The sequence below is a fragment of the Tursiops truncatus genome, chromosome 10 (assembly GCF_011762595.2).
Source record: "Tursiops truncatus isolate mTurTru1 chromosome 10, mTurTru1.mat.Y, whole genome shotgun sequence".
Classification (NCBI taxonomy): domain Eukaryota; kingdom Metazoa; phylum Chordata; class Mammalia; order Artiodactyla; family Delphinidae; genus Tursiops; species Tursiops truncatus.
The window spans coordinates 98,224,899-98,239,259 of NC_047043.1; the positions used below are offsets into that span (position 1 = coordinate 98,224,899).

The window sequence follows — 14,361 nt, forward strand, 5'->3', positions numbered from 1 at the left end:
GTCAAAGCTGGTTCTGTGAAACAGGAGTTTGAGAAGCAAGATGAACTGAAGCGCTCCGCGATGAGGGCAGTGGCCGCCCTGCTGACCATCCCAGAAGTGGGGAAGAGCCCCATCATGGCTGACTTCTCGTCCCAAATTCGATCCAACCCCGAGCTGGCCACCCTCTTTGAAAGCATCCAGAAGGATTCTGCTTCAGCCCCCAGCACAGACTCCATGGAGCTCAGCTAGTGCCCCACCCCACCCCCTGGGGACCCTAACTCACAAGGAGGCCCACTGAAGCCAGAGCCTCACCCTCCCAGCACCACAGGCCTCTAACTTTTGCCCCTTATCCGTCTCACTGGGGCCCTCCCTCTCCTGGTTGGGCACCTTCTCCAGGGACCCCAGTCAGAGCTGCAAGGCTGCCAACAGTTGGGCCTTTTTAACTCAGGACAGTTATTCAAAGCGGGTGTGGTAGTTCTTCCAAAGCTTCCACGGAAGATGGATGTGACTTCACACAGGTCAGCCTGGCTCCTTCAAACTGGGGGTCCCAGCCTCAGCGAGTACTTAGTATTTAGAAATACTTGTGCTCACAGCTGCAAAAAGCTTAGGAGGCAGCCGGATGCCTTCCTCCCCGCTGTCCTAGATGCGCCATTCACACTGCTCCCACGTTTTCACCTGATCCGATGTGCCAAAAATTAGTGCTTTGGCTGGGCATCTTAAACTCAGGTACCTCTCGGAGCTATTCACACTCTAGAATCCAAAATGCTTTTCTTTCTCATTGGCAGTGATAAACCAGGAATGTGTATTATTTTTGCAGAGGCCGGTGAGTGGGGTAGGGAATTAGATGTAATGTTTTTTTCTAATCCCGAAACTCTTAGGTAGCAAACTGAGAGACAGGAAAGCACAAATGAAAAAGTACAAACCACCTTTCATGTCCCCCCATCGAGGTGTAACCAGGTGGTTTGTGAACATGTCCCTTCTAGTTTTTAGTATCAAGGACACAGAAACATTAAGCGACAGGCCAAAGAATTTTCTGCTATCCCAGGTTAATAAAGGACAGATCCTCAACTGTTACTGTTTTCTCCACACAATTCCTCTACTCTGTAGTCAAGACTATCAGAATGCTCCCCAATTTACTCAAACGTTTCAGACTGAGTTTTTTTTTTTTTTTTTTCCAGACTGAGTTTTGAACAGGAGCGAATCTGTAAGACATTTATCTACTGAACTAAGGGCCTTAAATCCAACCTTGTGCTATAGAGTGCCACGTGCCCTGTTCCTTGTGACCTGTGCTGCCACTTAATAATACCATGTCTTGGAAAAATGGCCTCTTAGCCTCAAAAAACAGCTGAATTCTAGGTACTGTTGACTAAGGTCTAGGACTGTAGTTGAAAAGGAAACTTGATTGTCCTCAATCTTCACAAGAACCACACAGGGTAATTCCTCACTTTATAAAGTGAGGCTAAAAATGACTACTTGCTCCAAGATGCAAGGTCCTTCACCAGGGGTCTCAGAACCTACCGTGGTCTGAGGGCCACATCTTCCTGAGCCCACCTGGAGCTGACCAAGGCTGCTCTGGGCACCTGAGGCCTGGGCCCCATGAAGGAAGGATCACGTATCCTTTACAAACGCCTTCCAAACAGAAGGTTCCATAGAGCACAAACAGGCAAAAGAGCAATCTCTGTGACAAGCTGTCAAACAAACTGAAGAGTAAAACCAAGGGGGAAATGCCAGATGGCCGTTTTACGGTTTTATTAAACAAAACGTGCACACGAGCTGTCTATTCATTTTCTTCGCTGCGCAGCCTGGCATTGGGATTGGTGACTCTGATGGCCAGCTGGGCTGCTCTCTCCACAATGGCTTTGCGGTTCTTGGAGGAGACGTTGTGCGCAATCTCAGCACAGTAAGACCTGGAAGAGAATCGGTACGTAAGGAGGCCACCCTGGAAAACACACTTATGTGTTCCACCGGGAAAGGCAATAGCCCTGGTCACTCTGCTTCCAGAGCTACAGCACTGAAGTGGGGGGAGCTGCTAACTCCCCTAATTCCACGGCACTAGCAACACGGCTCTGAAGTGTTCCCTGGTAATGATCCCTCTCGTTTAACCCTCCCAGCGGCCTTGTAATCCAGGTAGCACCTCCATTTTACAGACGAGGAAACCAAGGCCCACAAAGTGGAGGTGAATTCCCAAGTCACACACAGGCAGGATTGCTCAGCCCCAGACTCCAGGTTCAAAGGTTCTCCCTCAGTCCTTTGAACCAGCCTGCCCAGCTCAAGGCAGTCTCAGGGAGCTCGGACTTGCCCATGAAAAGCTTTGCTTCTGCAAAGCAACCAACAGCAAAGCCCAACAGCCTGATTAAGCCAAGGGCTCCCCAGCCCAGACCATAAACATTTTACCAGTTTGCTGCAGACAAAATCTTGAAAAGTAACAATACCTAAACTCACCCAGTGAATGACAACACCTAACATTTCCTGAGCTGGTGCCAGGTACCGTTCTATTCATTCCTTCACAGCCACACCACACCCCAGTTTGACAACAGATTGGCCTAATAAGCACATTTCAGTAAGGAAGTGATTTATGAAGCCATCAACACTGAATTAAGAAGACACTCTACCCCAGGAGGAATTTCAGCAGAGAGAGGAGTAAGACTAGGGAGTGATTAAGGCAGTGGGCACAGTTCTTTTTAAGAACTCTGCAGGAAAACAGCTTCAAAGCAAGAGAAAAACCAATCCAGACAGAGAACTTCTTCTGTTTTATGTCCAATATCTTAAAACATTTCCCCAATCTTTATTTCCAAGGAGACGTAAGTTGCATCATACTTTTTTCATTTTTCAAAAACTCCCCAAGTCCTCATCCATGTGCATTTAATAATCACAATCACACTGCACATACTTCAAATACTTTCCCCTCTGCTTGGGCATTTTCCATACATGACAACCGTTTTTAACGTACACACAACATTCCAGCCGGCGCTTGTAACCCCACCATTCACCAATTACACATAGTGCAGTTACTGCTGCAATGATCAGCTTACAGTTTCCCTACTTTTCAATTATTTCAAGATAAGTGCCCAGAAATGGAACTTGTGAATTAAATTAGATCCAGAGTATTTCTGTGCCTCTTGATACAAACTGCCAAGCTGCTATTAAAAAGACTTATCTTATGGCAACCAACTACATCTGCACAGCAATCATCTTTGCTACACAAAAGATATGAAACTGCATCTTTCTGTCACAATTCTCTATCAACCTGCTTACTGCAGTTTGGGCATCCAACATTAATTCCTATGCTCATCCTTTCTAAAGAGTATCTGCAGCATTTCAATGCCTGGCTAGATTTCTGAAAGTGAGAATAATGGTCGTTTATTACTTGTGTCTACATTACTACAGGTAAAAGATCTTTGTAAACATACGTACACACAGATGTTACTGGTCACTCTCTCCATGTCCTTTGTAACTCACCAAGAAAATGCAGGGTTTTTAGCTCCTGTTTAACAGGAAGGGAAGAAAACAAACTGTCCTCTGCTTAACCAAAAATTACCATTCCCCCCAATCCAGATTAAAATTGTGTCTAAATCACTACCCATGAGAAATCTTTTCTCATCCCACCGCCCCAGTCTGGCCCTAAGCAGACCAAAAGTCTCTTACACACAGAGCTCGCCAACTGTCTAAATTTCTCAAAACGCTAAAATAATGCTGTGAACCTCCATACCCTCTTGCACCCCTACAACTCTGTGTAAGCTGTCCTCTCTGCCTGCAGCCTTCCCCCCATTTCTCCACTTCAGATCACAGCCCAAAATGAGGCAGCAATTCCTCTACTCCTATAGCCTTCTGAAGATACCTGTGGCCACAGTGTAAAGTGTCCCTTAGATCTGAGGCTACATTTCATCCCCCCCCATCCCCGGCATAAGTAATGTTCTGAAAATGACTGCCAGAGGCTACGGCAGGAGCCGCGCTGTCAAGCTCAAGCAAAGCCACTTTTACTCTCTTCCGGTCCTGGTCTCTACACTTTTCAGGACAGCTCCCAACCCACATCTCTCCAGCAAAGCAAGCACTCTGCAGTCCCCAACAAGCATCACCCAAGCTCCTGAGGACACAGCACTCCTCCAGATGCGTTCCAGAAGGTCCAGAGTCCCTGCCCAAACTGCTCACACACGCAGGCTTCTGACACCTGAACCCAGATGTGGGACCCAGCTCACTTGTTGCACATCAGCAGCACTTCAAGCTCCTTGACGTTGTGGACCAGGAACTTCCGGAAGCCGCTGGGCAGCATGTGCTTTGTTTTCTTGTTGCTCCCGTAACCGATGTTGGGCATCAAGATCTGGCCCTTGAATCTCCTGCGCACCCTGTTGTCAATGCCTCTGGGTTTCCGCCAGTTCCGCTGAAAGAAAACACATGGTTAGTGTCTGTGAAGACGCCAACTCTTCCTTTCGGAGAAAAAAGGGACCAGATGAAAAGGAAACGTGCCGAACAGTAGTTGTCTTCAGGGAACAGGATTTCACTACATTTTTTCTGGTGGAAAAAAATAGGAGCTCCTGCATCTCACCGGCAGGAATACAGATCCAAACTCACACTCCTTCCAAGCAAAGGAAAAGCAGACTACATGCCCATGGGATGCGAGGAGACCATGTATAAAGTAAGGTGAAAAGCATGGCTTTTAACATCGCAATCAACACCTAAGTTTTCTCGTCTATGAAATAAGCGTAATCTATCTCTCATATTGTCATAAGGCCACCTGAAATATAACAAATATAAGCCTCTAGACACCTCAAAACAGGCAAGTGTCCCTTGCCATTTAAATTTCAATTTACACATCAAGAGACTGAGTGCCAATAAGGCAGAGACACCTGGGATTCTAGAGAACTCTACCACCAGCCACAGACCAGTTCACCTACCGAAGGTCATCTGAGTTGGGGATGTGAGAAACCCAACAGCCTGTTTAGGAACCCCTTTCTTCACCCCAACACACACTTCCGTCCTGGGCCACACACCTTAATTTTGACATATCGGTCTGACTGGTGCCGGATGAACTTCTTGGTCCTCTTTTTGACGATCTTGGGCTTCACGAGGGGTCTGAGGGCAGCCATGATGCCTTCAAGAAAGAGGCAAGAGACCATGTCAAAGATGAGTCTTGGAAGGAGGCTTTCCCACCCTGCCTGGGGCCTGTTGCAGAGTATCTTCCAATCACCAGCTACGGAGCAAACTGGGAATGGAATGGGTACCTCTGCCAGGCTTGCTTTCCCTCCCGACTCCGAAGCTGGCAGAATACTAGCCATTCTCCAGACGCGGTCCTGGGAGGTCAGGGGTCACCTTGCCCAGTCAAAGCCAAGAAAGAATGCCAACAGCTAACCGAAAACAAATTAACCACAAAGGGAAATTTTGCAAAGGGGCAGCAAATCCCATTCTACAAAGTGTCCCGGCCCTGAGATGGCCCAATTGCAGGCTTTAGGCAATCTTCACGAACCTGAATCTCAGTTTTCTCACCTTTTAAATGGAGATATTGCACACTGAACACCTGCAGTGCGCGGACCACAAGAGATGTGTAGTAAAGAGAAACCTGTAATTCCCCTAGGGTGCTGCTGCTCTATGACACCCTCAAAAGATACACAAAACCGTCATGTGCTTCTAAAATGCCTCCAAGCCTGGGAACGTTCTGTTCCACCTGACCATCATCCGAATACCAGCTTTAAAAAGTTACGTTCCTCAAGATGCCCTTTTCGGCTACCTTATCTTTTCTACCCCAGCACCCTTTTTGTTCTCTTCACGGCCACCAATTTCTTTGTTGAGCACACAGCAGTTACTTAATAAATCTGTCCAATAAATGAACTTCCCCCGACCCCCAATGATTTCCTCGAAGACCAGGATGTGGCTTCACGTTCCCAGAGATCCTGACCCGCTACCAGAATTTCGGTCAATTGAATGATTCGACTCGCAGCTCGATTTTTTTGTTTTTTTGGCAGTTCCGCCGCAGAGGCAACCCCAGAGCCAAAAACTGAAAAGGAGGGAGCGTGGAGCAGCGGCCATAGAAGAATACACGTGGGTAGACATCGCTGAGCGAGGTGTCCCAGGGCCGTAAGGCCGGAACCCCCTCAGTCTTGCCACGGCCCCCAGGAGCCCCCTTAGTCTAGCCCCAACCGGCGCCCTGCGGCCCCAGGACTCCAACAAGCTGTCCGCAGCTCTGACCCCAGGCGGCCTCCGTAAGAGAGCAAGCGGCCCTGGGAAGCGAAGCTCCATCACCCTCCAGGCCGCTTCGCTCTGTGCCTGTACGTGGTCCAGCCAACCGACAAGAGCCATGCCCAACCAGACGAGCGCTCGGAAGGACGGGCCTCCTCGGCAGGGAGCGATGGGGCCAGATGGAAACCGCAGAGACGAGGATGGCCAACGATTAACACTCACCGAGTACGAGATGGCGGCCACCTCCGTAGGCACCGCCGAGGAAAAGAGGGGAAGGTAACGCGCGAGGCTGATGGGACTTCACCTTTGGGTCCTGGCAGGGAAAAGGAGAGCACTTTCGGCTTCTGGTCCTTCAAAGATACTATAGACACGCCAGAGAAATAATAGTGAAAAAATTCGAGGATAGTTGTGTTTTCCTAGATGTTAATATCTAGGAGTAGCGCTAAAAATTTTCATGCCTGCCGTTGGGACTACGTAAAAATTTGGAATTTTTTTTGAGCTCTTAAGACCTGGTGAGGAGGCATCCACTTCCGCCAGGAATTGAAGCCGCCCCTCCGGAGGATAATCCAGCTTTTAGAATATTGCCTCCCGCGTTTCTTCTTCCGAAGTGCGTCTCTTAGTGGCCAGGAGGGAACAAAACAGCGACATTTTAATAATTCTCTCACGTGAATTTATAGAGTAAACAGCAGTGAGACTGTAACAGCTCTCGTTCAGTGGGCCTCGCACAGTTCCATGCGGTAGTTCTATTAGGTTTCCCATTTTACATATGTAGAGAGTGAAGTATGGAGATTTGACGCCAAAAAAAAAAAAAAAAAAATCCACACTTCTAACCATTAGGCTAGACTGCCTCATTTTTAATTGTTCTTTGTTTTATTTCAGCTTTTATTTTTATTTTTTTTTTTTTGCGGTACGCGGGCCTCTCACCGTTGTGGCCTCTCCCGTTGGGGAGCACAGGCTCCGGACGCGCAGGCTCAGCGGCCATGGCTCACGGGCCCAGCCACTCCACGGCACGTGGGATCCTCCCGGACCAAGGCACAAACCCGTGTCCCCTGCATCGGCAGGCGGACTCTCAACCACTGCGCCACCAGGGAAGCCCTAGCTTTTGTTTTGAAGGTTATTGTGAAAATCAAATTTCAAGAGAGGAAAAAAAAAAATTAAAAAAAAGGAGCCCGAACACGATAGGGATGTCATGTCATCCATCAGTGATCTGTGGTAGTTTCAGGGCCAGATGGAGACAGAAGCTGAAGTGGATGGTGTTGTTGACTTCGTAATGGGTGAGAAGGGAAGGGAGCAAGTGTTGACAACTCCTTCGTGAGATTTTGACTGTGAAGGGGAGTTTGAGGAGAGCCAGAGACATGAAATGTAAAATGTGAAGGGAATGTCTAGTCCAAGGTCACACAGCTGGCACGCCGTAGGGTTGAGACTGCACCACACCTCACGCGACTGCGCCACACCTCACGAATCCTGCTTGCCCTGTGGGCTGTGGAAGTCAACTGGGTTGCTAAGCACAGAGGCACTGTGCTAACAGCAGCCCACAGGGTGCGTGTTGTGAAGGAAAATGTCTTGATGTGGGGGTCAGGTGGGCGAATCAGGGGAAGGGCTCACGAACCAGTGTGCTTGCACTTGTGAAAGGCCCAAGAGTTTTGGAAGTAGTGACCCAAATGGCTCATTCTTTGGGGGATGAGGGACACTTATTTCAAGAGAAGGGCACAGGGGTACCCACATTGCCTGCTGCTTCCTGGTGGGCCCTGAGATCCAGGATGAGAGGCTGGAGGTGCCATGCAGGCATCCCCGTCAAAACCCCAGGCAATGTGTGTTTTTTTTCCCAGGCTCAGGACCCCAGCTTTGCCAACATCCCTCTGGCCACAGCTCCTGAGCAGGAAATCACATCAGCTGTATCACAGGTGACATGAGAAAAACTCCAACGTGGTTTATTTCAAAAGGACAGAGGTCAGGAGAGGGAAATGCTCAAAACCCACATCTTTCCCTGGACACATCCACTCTCTGACACACTGCACACTTTGAGTTTGGAGAGAGCTGGCCCGGGCCTTCCCACTGAAACGACTTCTGTTTGGTTCTTTGATACCGTCCCTGTGTCTACGGCTCTGGGCTGCTAGCTATACTGGCCCCCGGCCCAGGATGGCTAGGTTTGGTGACACTTGGGCCAGTCCAGTTGATGTGGTAGATCTTGGGGGCATCGTAATAGGCATAGGTCATGTAGTTCATGTCTTTAATGGGCCACCAGTGGTCGGGATGGTAGGTGGCTGAGTAGGCCTGGGACCGGTGTTGGACACAACTGAAGAGCGCCAGGCTCCGGTCCACGGTCACAGTGGGCAGGTAGAGCTTCAGCTTGTCCAGGAGGTGACCCGGCCAGAAGAAATTGGGATGGGTTAGCTGCGGACCACTGGGCCTCTTCGCCTTCAGCTTCCTGGAGAAGGAGAAGACACTGGGACGGTTGTCATGGAGACAGGTGGCGGCTGGGGCTGCTTCCCAGCGGAGCCCACCCGCTGTGAGCAGAGTGGAGGTGCAGCACCGTGCTAAGCACTCTAGTACTCAGCCCTCCCGACAGTGCTGTGCGGTGGGCTCTATTGTCCCATCTGCCTCACCAGCGAGGACCCGGAGGCCTAAGGAGGCTGAGTTATTTCTCCAAGACCACACAAGCCAGCAAGTGGCAGGGCACAGGCTTGAGTGCCAGTCTGCTGCCTCTAAACCCAAACTCTTAAGTGCACACTGTCTGCTCTGCAGAGGCATTTTAATGTGCTGTTCGGAATGCAGCCTCTGGAGCCAGCACAGCTGGGTCCGAATCCCTGCTCCACCACTTAATAGAGATGTGACTTTGAGCAAGATAGTCAAACTTCCTGTACCTCAGTTTCCTCTTTTGCAAAATGGGAATGCTAAGAGTAACTTCATAGGGTTGTTGAGAGGATTTACGTGAGCTAACATCTGGAGAGCAGTGTCTGCCTAGCACTCCTAAGTGTCATTTTATGCCCCTCAGCTCCTGGGCACTGAGTCCCAGGTGCAGTGCTGCCGTGTACCCTGCAACATGCGAGTCCTGGGCACCTTCCTCCTACCCGCCCCCCTCCCAGAGTTAGATGATCACTACGGACCTGGTGAATTCCTCAAACTTCTTAAAGCTGACTTTCTTGACTTTCTTCAGCATGTTCCTAGTGGAGAAGAGAGAGAGAGGTACCTTTTCAGGAGACAGGAAATCCAGGTCAGTGGGGCTTTGGGGAGTAGGTCAGTGTGACGGGGGGTCCACTTCTGAGTCCAGACCAGAGCTCTGAAAGGAGAACTTCTTCTACCTGGGTGGGGCCCTGACTCTGTCCCCCATGCTCCAGTGGAACACACAGTGCGCTGGGGTGTCTAGACCTCTGGGCCCCTATTGGTCAGGCAGACAGGATGACAGCCCTGGGCTCAAGGCCTGGCTGGCTGGGTGACTTGGGGCAAGTCACTCCCCTTGTGGAGCCTCGGGTTTCTCATTTCCCAGCACAGAGACCTCCCAGATGGTTATGAGACATGCTCGGTAATCTGAGTCCTTTTGGGGCCCCTGACTCCCACTTGCCTTCCAGAGCTGAATCCAGCCTTGAGGACAAGGGTGGTGAAAGCTAACGCCCCAAACCTCAGGCCTGGCAGACATCACTAATCACCGCAGCACACTTTCCCAGCAGACATCACTAATCACCGCAGCACACTTTCCCAGCAAGCCTGCGTCTGGCTCCAGCATCTTTCACAATGCATTCAAAGAAGCCAATGAAACCAGTCCACCCCTGCCCCGGGGGACATCTATCCTTTATAACTGTGGCCCACCTAAGCAGGACAAAAGTCACTTTCTCAGGTTCCCTAGGTTCATGGCTCAGGAACTGGTGGCAGCCACTCAGGGGCTGGAAGGCAGTCACTAGGGGATCAGAAAGGACTCTCTAGGCCACCACCTGCCCTGCTCATGCTCAGCTCTTCCCAACCAGGGCTGTGGACAGCCCCACCTGCAGACCTAGCCCACTCCTGCACTGGAGAACGCCATGACGGGGCAGGCTAAAACAACAACAACAATCAGTGCTCGAGTGCTAACTGCTAAGAAGCTTACTTGCATTTCTCATTGGTCCTCACTGTGTGTGGTATAGCTGTTGTGCCCATTTTACAGATGAACATACTGAGGCTCGGTGAGTAAGGTAGCTTGTCCATTTAACCGCTGGCCTGTTGGATTTCCACTCGGCTCTGCTACATCCCACCCCCGCTGTTCTGGCCAGACTACCCTAGCAGGCAGCTGGCAGTGACCTACGGTGTGGTTCCGTCTTGGGCCCCTCCCCGCCTCATGGTATCTGGTCAGCTGCCCCCTCCTCCCGCACTCTGCAGGGATGCTGCCGTTCTCCAGTCTGCAGTCACCACTGATGCTCGTTCATAGCCTGCCCTCGGGTCAACCTCCTGACAAAGGAGGACATTTTCTTAGAGAGGACTTGGGATCTGAGGGTCAGGGGGAGGCCCCAGTGCAGAGTTCTGTTCTCCTCCTGGGGGGCTGCAAGCCCACCTTTTGCCAGAGAAGGCAGGACAGAGAAGGGGCTGCCATCACTGTCCTTTGCAGGGGCCCTGACACCCAGCCCATAATTTGTGAAGGGTCCTCCCCCATTTCTCTAAGAAGTCCCTCTTTTTAACCTTTTCCAGAGAGCTTGGGGTCACATAGGATGTGGTCAGGAGGGTGGCTGTGTGGGAACGAGGCAAGGCGGCTGCAGAGACACGTGCCCGGGGACACGTGGCCAGTCCATGGTGATCAGTTGGGTTGGACATGCCAGGTTAGGACACAGACACTGGCACAACGTGACCCCCAGCCCCCCAGCAAAGGGGCAGCAGTGGGACAGGAGCACAGGCAGGGGAGGAGGGGGCCGACACTCAGCTTGTCAGGCTTCTGAGCCACAGGTTTGGAAACGCCCTGGGATCGGAGCAGGGCCTGGTTCGGACTGAAGATCTTCAGGTCCGAGTAGTAGCCTCCCGGTTGCCGGATTGGACGCACCTGGTCCTTCTGGAAAATGATCTTGTCCCCCGGGTACAGCAGGGCTGTGAGCAGCAAGAGAAATACGGCCTGTCAGCCCAAGACCCCTCCCCATACCGAGCCTTTGGGGCAGAGCGGGGGGTTTGTCTATTTGTTTTAACAAATTCACATTTTTGCTTGAAAAGATTTTTCTTATATACATTAAAAAAATTTTTATTGTTAAATCACTGTAGATTCACAGCACGTTGCAAACAGTAGCGCAGAGCGTCCCCCAGGCCCTCTCCCAGCCTCCCCTACGGTGGTGTGTGCATCACTGCAGCACGCTGTCGGGAGGCGCGGCTGGCGCGGTACCACTCACAGGACCACAGGTGAGGGTGCCTGTTCACAGCTAGGGCAGCAGTGGCCCCGAGGCCTGGGGGTAGTTAGGACGGAGCGCTGCCCTACACCCCACTCTGCAGGGGCGTCCTGGTCAGAAGTCCAGGAGGAGGACGGGAGGGCTCACCCAAGACTTCACTAGATTAACTTAGACCCAGTCGCTGGCAGTTTTCTCCTCGTAAAGAACGTAAGAAGCACTGGGCTGGGGCTCCGCCCTCCTGCAGCTGCTGAGCAGGGCTTGTCCTAAGATGGTGACACACAAACATCTCATGTTCTGGACACAGTGATGGAGGGTTATTCTCCAGGTTATTAATGCTGGTTATTGGGGCGGGGAGGGCAGGGATTGCGGAGCTGAGAAGGGAAGGGAGGGAAGGAGGAGACGTGCCATGTCAACATTTTTAAAGGTTTAAATGATTTTTGAAAACTACATTAAAAAAAATATATATATATATAGGGGCTTCCTTGGTGTCTCAGTGGTTGAGAGTCTGCCTGCCGATGCAGGGGACACAGGTTCGTGCCCCAGTCTGGGAAGATCCCACGTGCCGTGCAGCAGCTGGGCTCGTGAGCCATGGCCGCTGAGACTGCGCGTCCAGAGCCTGTGCTCCGCAACGGGAGAGGCCACAACAGTGAGAGGCCTGCGTACGGCAAAAAAAAAAAAAAAAAATATATATATATACACACACACACACACACACACACACACACACACGACTTTAAAAATGAATTACATAAATAATTTTGTGTAAATAGTAAAGAAAGACTGTCCTTGTGAAAGGACAGTCACTAAAATATTATTGCTGGTCAACTCACGCTGGGGGGATTTTTATTTTTATGTTTTCAAAAAATATAAGTGAGCATGGATTATCTATAAAATCAGGGGGAGAAAAATAATAAAGCTATATTCAGTGGGGACAGGAAATGCCTCGATGTTCTGGAGTTCCGGCCCATAAGCTTGAGACCTTGAACACAAGCTCTAGCCTTGAACACAGACCTGGAAATCCCTGTGTTTGTGCTTCTTGGGCCACAGCAGATCATGCCTCTGTCATAAGGACAGCCAACAGATAGTGGCCAGGGCAGTGGTCAGAGATGGACCAGTGTCTCTTCCATCTAGACCAATCAGAAGCAAAAGGAAGCCCACCCACAGATGCTCCCATGTGCCCATGGGTGGTGGGATCCTGCAGACAGGTGAAGCTCACCTGTGTGCGGACCCAGAAGCCAGCAAAAGCCAGTGGTGGAGAGAATCAGTAGAGGCTCAAGCCTCTGGTGGGGACAGACCAAGGGGCACGTCCAGGGAAAAGACCTAGCCCACAGGAGCCTTCGGGTACCTGGCAAGCATGCTGGTATTTTAGAAGACACAGCTGCAGCTCCACCGCTAGCCAAGACCAGGGAATGTAAATAATCCAGGTAGACAAGGCTCCCCAGGGGAGGAGGAAGGAACGATGATGTGGTGAAAAGTTGGTGTCCAGAGCAGTGGGGTCTCCTACTGTCTCTGCCCTCCCCACCCAGGCGGGCAGCAAGTGGCCGCCCAAGCAAGGGGTGGGCAGCGTGTGCAGCAGACAATGACCATTTAGGCTGGTTGGCCTGTGTTCCTGAAGGCCCTTGGCCACTTCCCCTTGTATAGACCTGTTATGGGCTGACTTGTGTCCTCCCAAATTCATATACTGAAGCCCTAACTCCCAGAATCTCAGAATTTGTATTTGGAAATAGGGCCTTTCAAGAGGTGATTAAGCTAAAATGAGGCCGTTAGGATGGGTCTGAATCCAACCTGACTGGTATCCTTAGAAGAGGAAATCTGGACACACAGAGAGACAGCAGGGGTTCATGTGTACACGGAAAACACCATGTGAAGAGACAGCCAGAGGGTGGCCATCTGCAGGCTAAGGAGAGAGACCTCAGAGGAAACCAACCCTGCTGGCACCTTGATCTTGGACTTCTAGCCTCCAGAACTGTGAGAAAATACATTTCTGCTGTTTAAGCCCCCGGTCTGTGGTATTCTGTTATGGCCGTTCTAGCAAACTAATATAAGACCCAGGGCCCTGGGTCTTACATTTAGCACGTGTTTCCCTCCATCTGGGGCAAAAGATGGAAACAATCAATTGTGACTGTTAACTCTTGTTCTCAGGTAAGTCACACTACTCTCTGGGGGCCCCCTTTTTTGAGAAAGCCACATGCCCAGTATGGCCACAGCTCCTTCCTGCAGAGTTCCTATGGGAAAACCTCTGCCCTCAAGTGCAGCTCACTCCGTGTTTTTAAAGCACAGACAGTGACCTGCCCATTAAATAAATAAACTCATAAATGTGGGATGCCGGCATTGCTACATGGTCCGCAGGGGCTTATGGGGACACTCCCCTGTCCCATGTCTCAGAAGCACACACCCAGAGATGTGGAGGGTTCAGCTCTGCTTGCGTGTGCGAAAACACAATCCTTCCCCCACGCGGAGGGCAGAACCAGTAGGAAATCTCAGGGTGGAGGCCTTGGTCTGAGCAGAGAGCAAAGGGCCTCAGCAGAACCTGTCTCCCGGTGCCTTCTTCCCTCCGTGTGGTAGAAGCACCAGGAAACAGGCCTGGCCTAGACAAGTGGTTTGGAGCACCCAGTGCATCACAGCAGTTACCACTTCCAGCCAGACTCCCTCTCTGAAATCGGGATCCTTTCTTTGTGCCCAACCTCTGGCTCCCACACCTGGAACTCCTGGCGTGGCGCTTCCTGCTCTAGACTGGGGAACCCAGATCTCCAGGCCTGTGAAGCCTGCAGCCCTGCAGGGCTGTAAAATCCCATCTAAGAGCGAACCAGGCGGGGCTGTTCCTCCCTCCACCACCAACATCTCCCACCCCCACCGCCCGGCCCCGCAATGTCCC

General features: G+C 51.0%; 3 protein-coding genes and 1 non-coding gene across 13 annotated transcripts in view; 1 reads left to right on the forward strand and 3 right to left on the reverse strand.

Annotated features, from left to right (window-relative positions):
• CAND2 (cullin associated and neddylation dissociated 2 (putative)) overlaps positions 1 to 1,751 on the forward strand; it is a 29,431-nt gene extending 27,680 nt beyond the window's left edge. For all 4 annotated transcript variants that reach the window (XM_019944584.2, XM_019944585.2, XM_019944586.3 and 1 more), the window contains one exon: positions 1 to 1,751. In XM_019944584.2, the coding sequence (XP_019800143.2) occupies positions 1 to 228 (228 nt within the window). In that variant the 3' untranslated portion in view covers positions 229 to 1,751.
• RPL32 (ribosomal protein L32) lies at positions 1,714 to 6,450 on the reverse strand. Its single transcript, XM_019944587.3, has 4 exons — positions 6,373 to 6,450; positions 4,968 to 5,068; positions 4,176 to 4,357; positions 1,714 to 1,886 (listed from the first exon to the last, which is right to left on the reverse strand). Exons 2-4 carry the CDS (start codon positions 5,061 to 5,063, stop codon positions 1,757 to 1,759), a joined length of 408 nt encoding a protein of 135 aa, XP_019800146.1. The 5' UTR covers positions 5,064 to 5,068; positions 6,373 to 6,450; the 3' UTR covers positions 1,714 to 1,756.
• LOC117314022 (small nucleolar RNA SNORA7) lies at positions 5,138 to 5,277 on the reverse strand. Its single transcript, XR_004528709.1, has one exon. It is a non-coding gene; the product is annotated as a small nucleolar RNA SNORA7 (small nucleolar RNA).
• EFCAB12 (EF-hand calcium binding domain 12) overlaps positions 6,375 to 14,361 on the reverse strand; it is a 22,939-nt gene continuing 14,952 nt past the window's right edge. For 3 of the 7 annotated variants that reach the window (XM_033865454.2, XM_033865456.2, XM_073787725.1), the window contains 3 exons: positions 11,037 to 11,196; positions 9,258 to 9,314; positions 8,059 to 8,578 (listed from right to left, as the gene is read on the reverse strand). In XM_033865454.2, coding sequence (XP_033721345.1) covers positions 8,248 to 8,578; positions 9,258 to 9,314; positions 11,037 to 11,196 — 548 coding nt within the window. In that variant the 3' untranslated portion in view covers positions 8,059 to 8,247. Of the gene's footprint in view, positions 6,464 to 8,058; positions 8,579 to 9,257; positions 11,197 to 11,244; positions 12,142 to 14,361 lie in introns of those variants that run through there. The other 4 variants (XR_012323922.1, XR_004528659.2, XR_012323923.1 and 1 more) reach the window with 4 other exon arrangements.

Coding starts and splice junctions, on each gene's coding strand:
- RPL32 (XM_019944587.3), bottom strand. CDS start 5,063: ATGGCTGCCCTCAGACCCCTCGTGAAGCCCAAGATCGTCAAAAAGAGG. Junction 4,358..4,967: donor ACCGATATGTCAAAATTAAG/GTGTGTGGCCCA, acceptor GTTTTCTTTCAG/CGGAACTGGCGGAAACCCAG. Junction 1,887..4,175: donor GTGCTGCTGATGTGCAACAA/GTGAGCTGGGTC, acceptor ATTCTCTTCCAG/GTCTTACTGTGCTGAGATTG.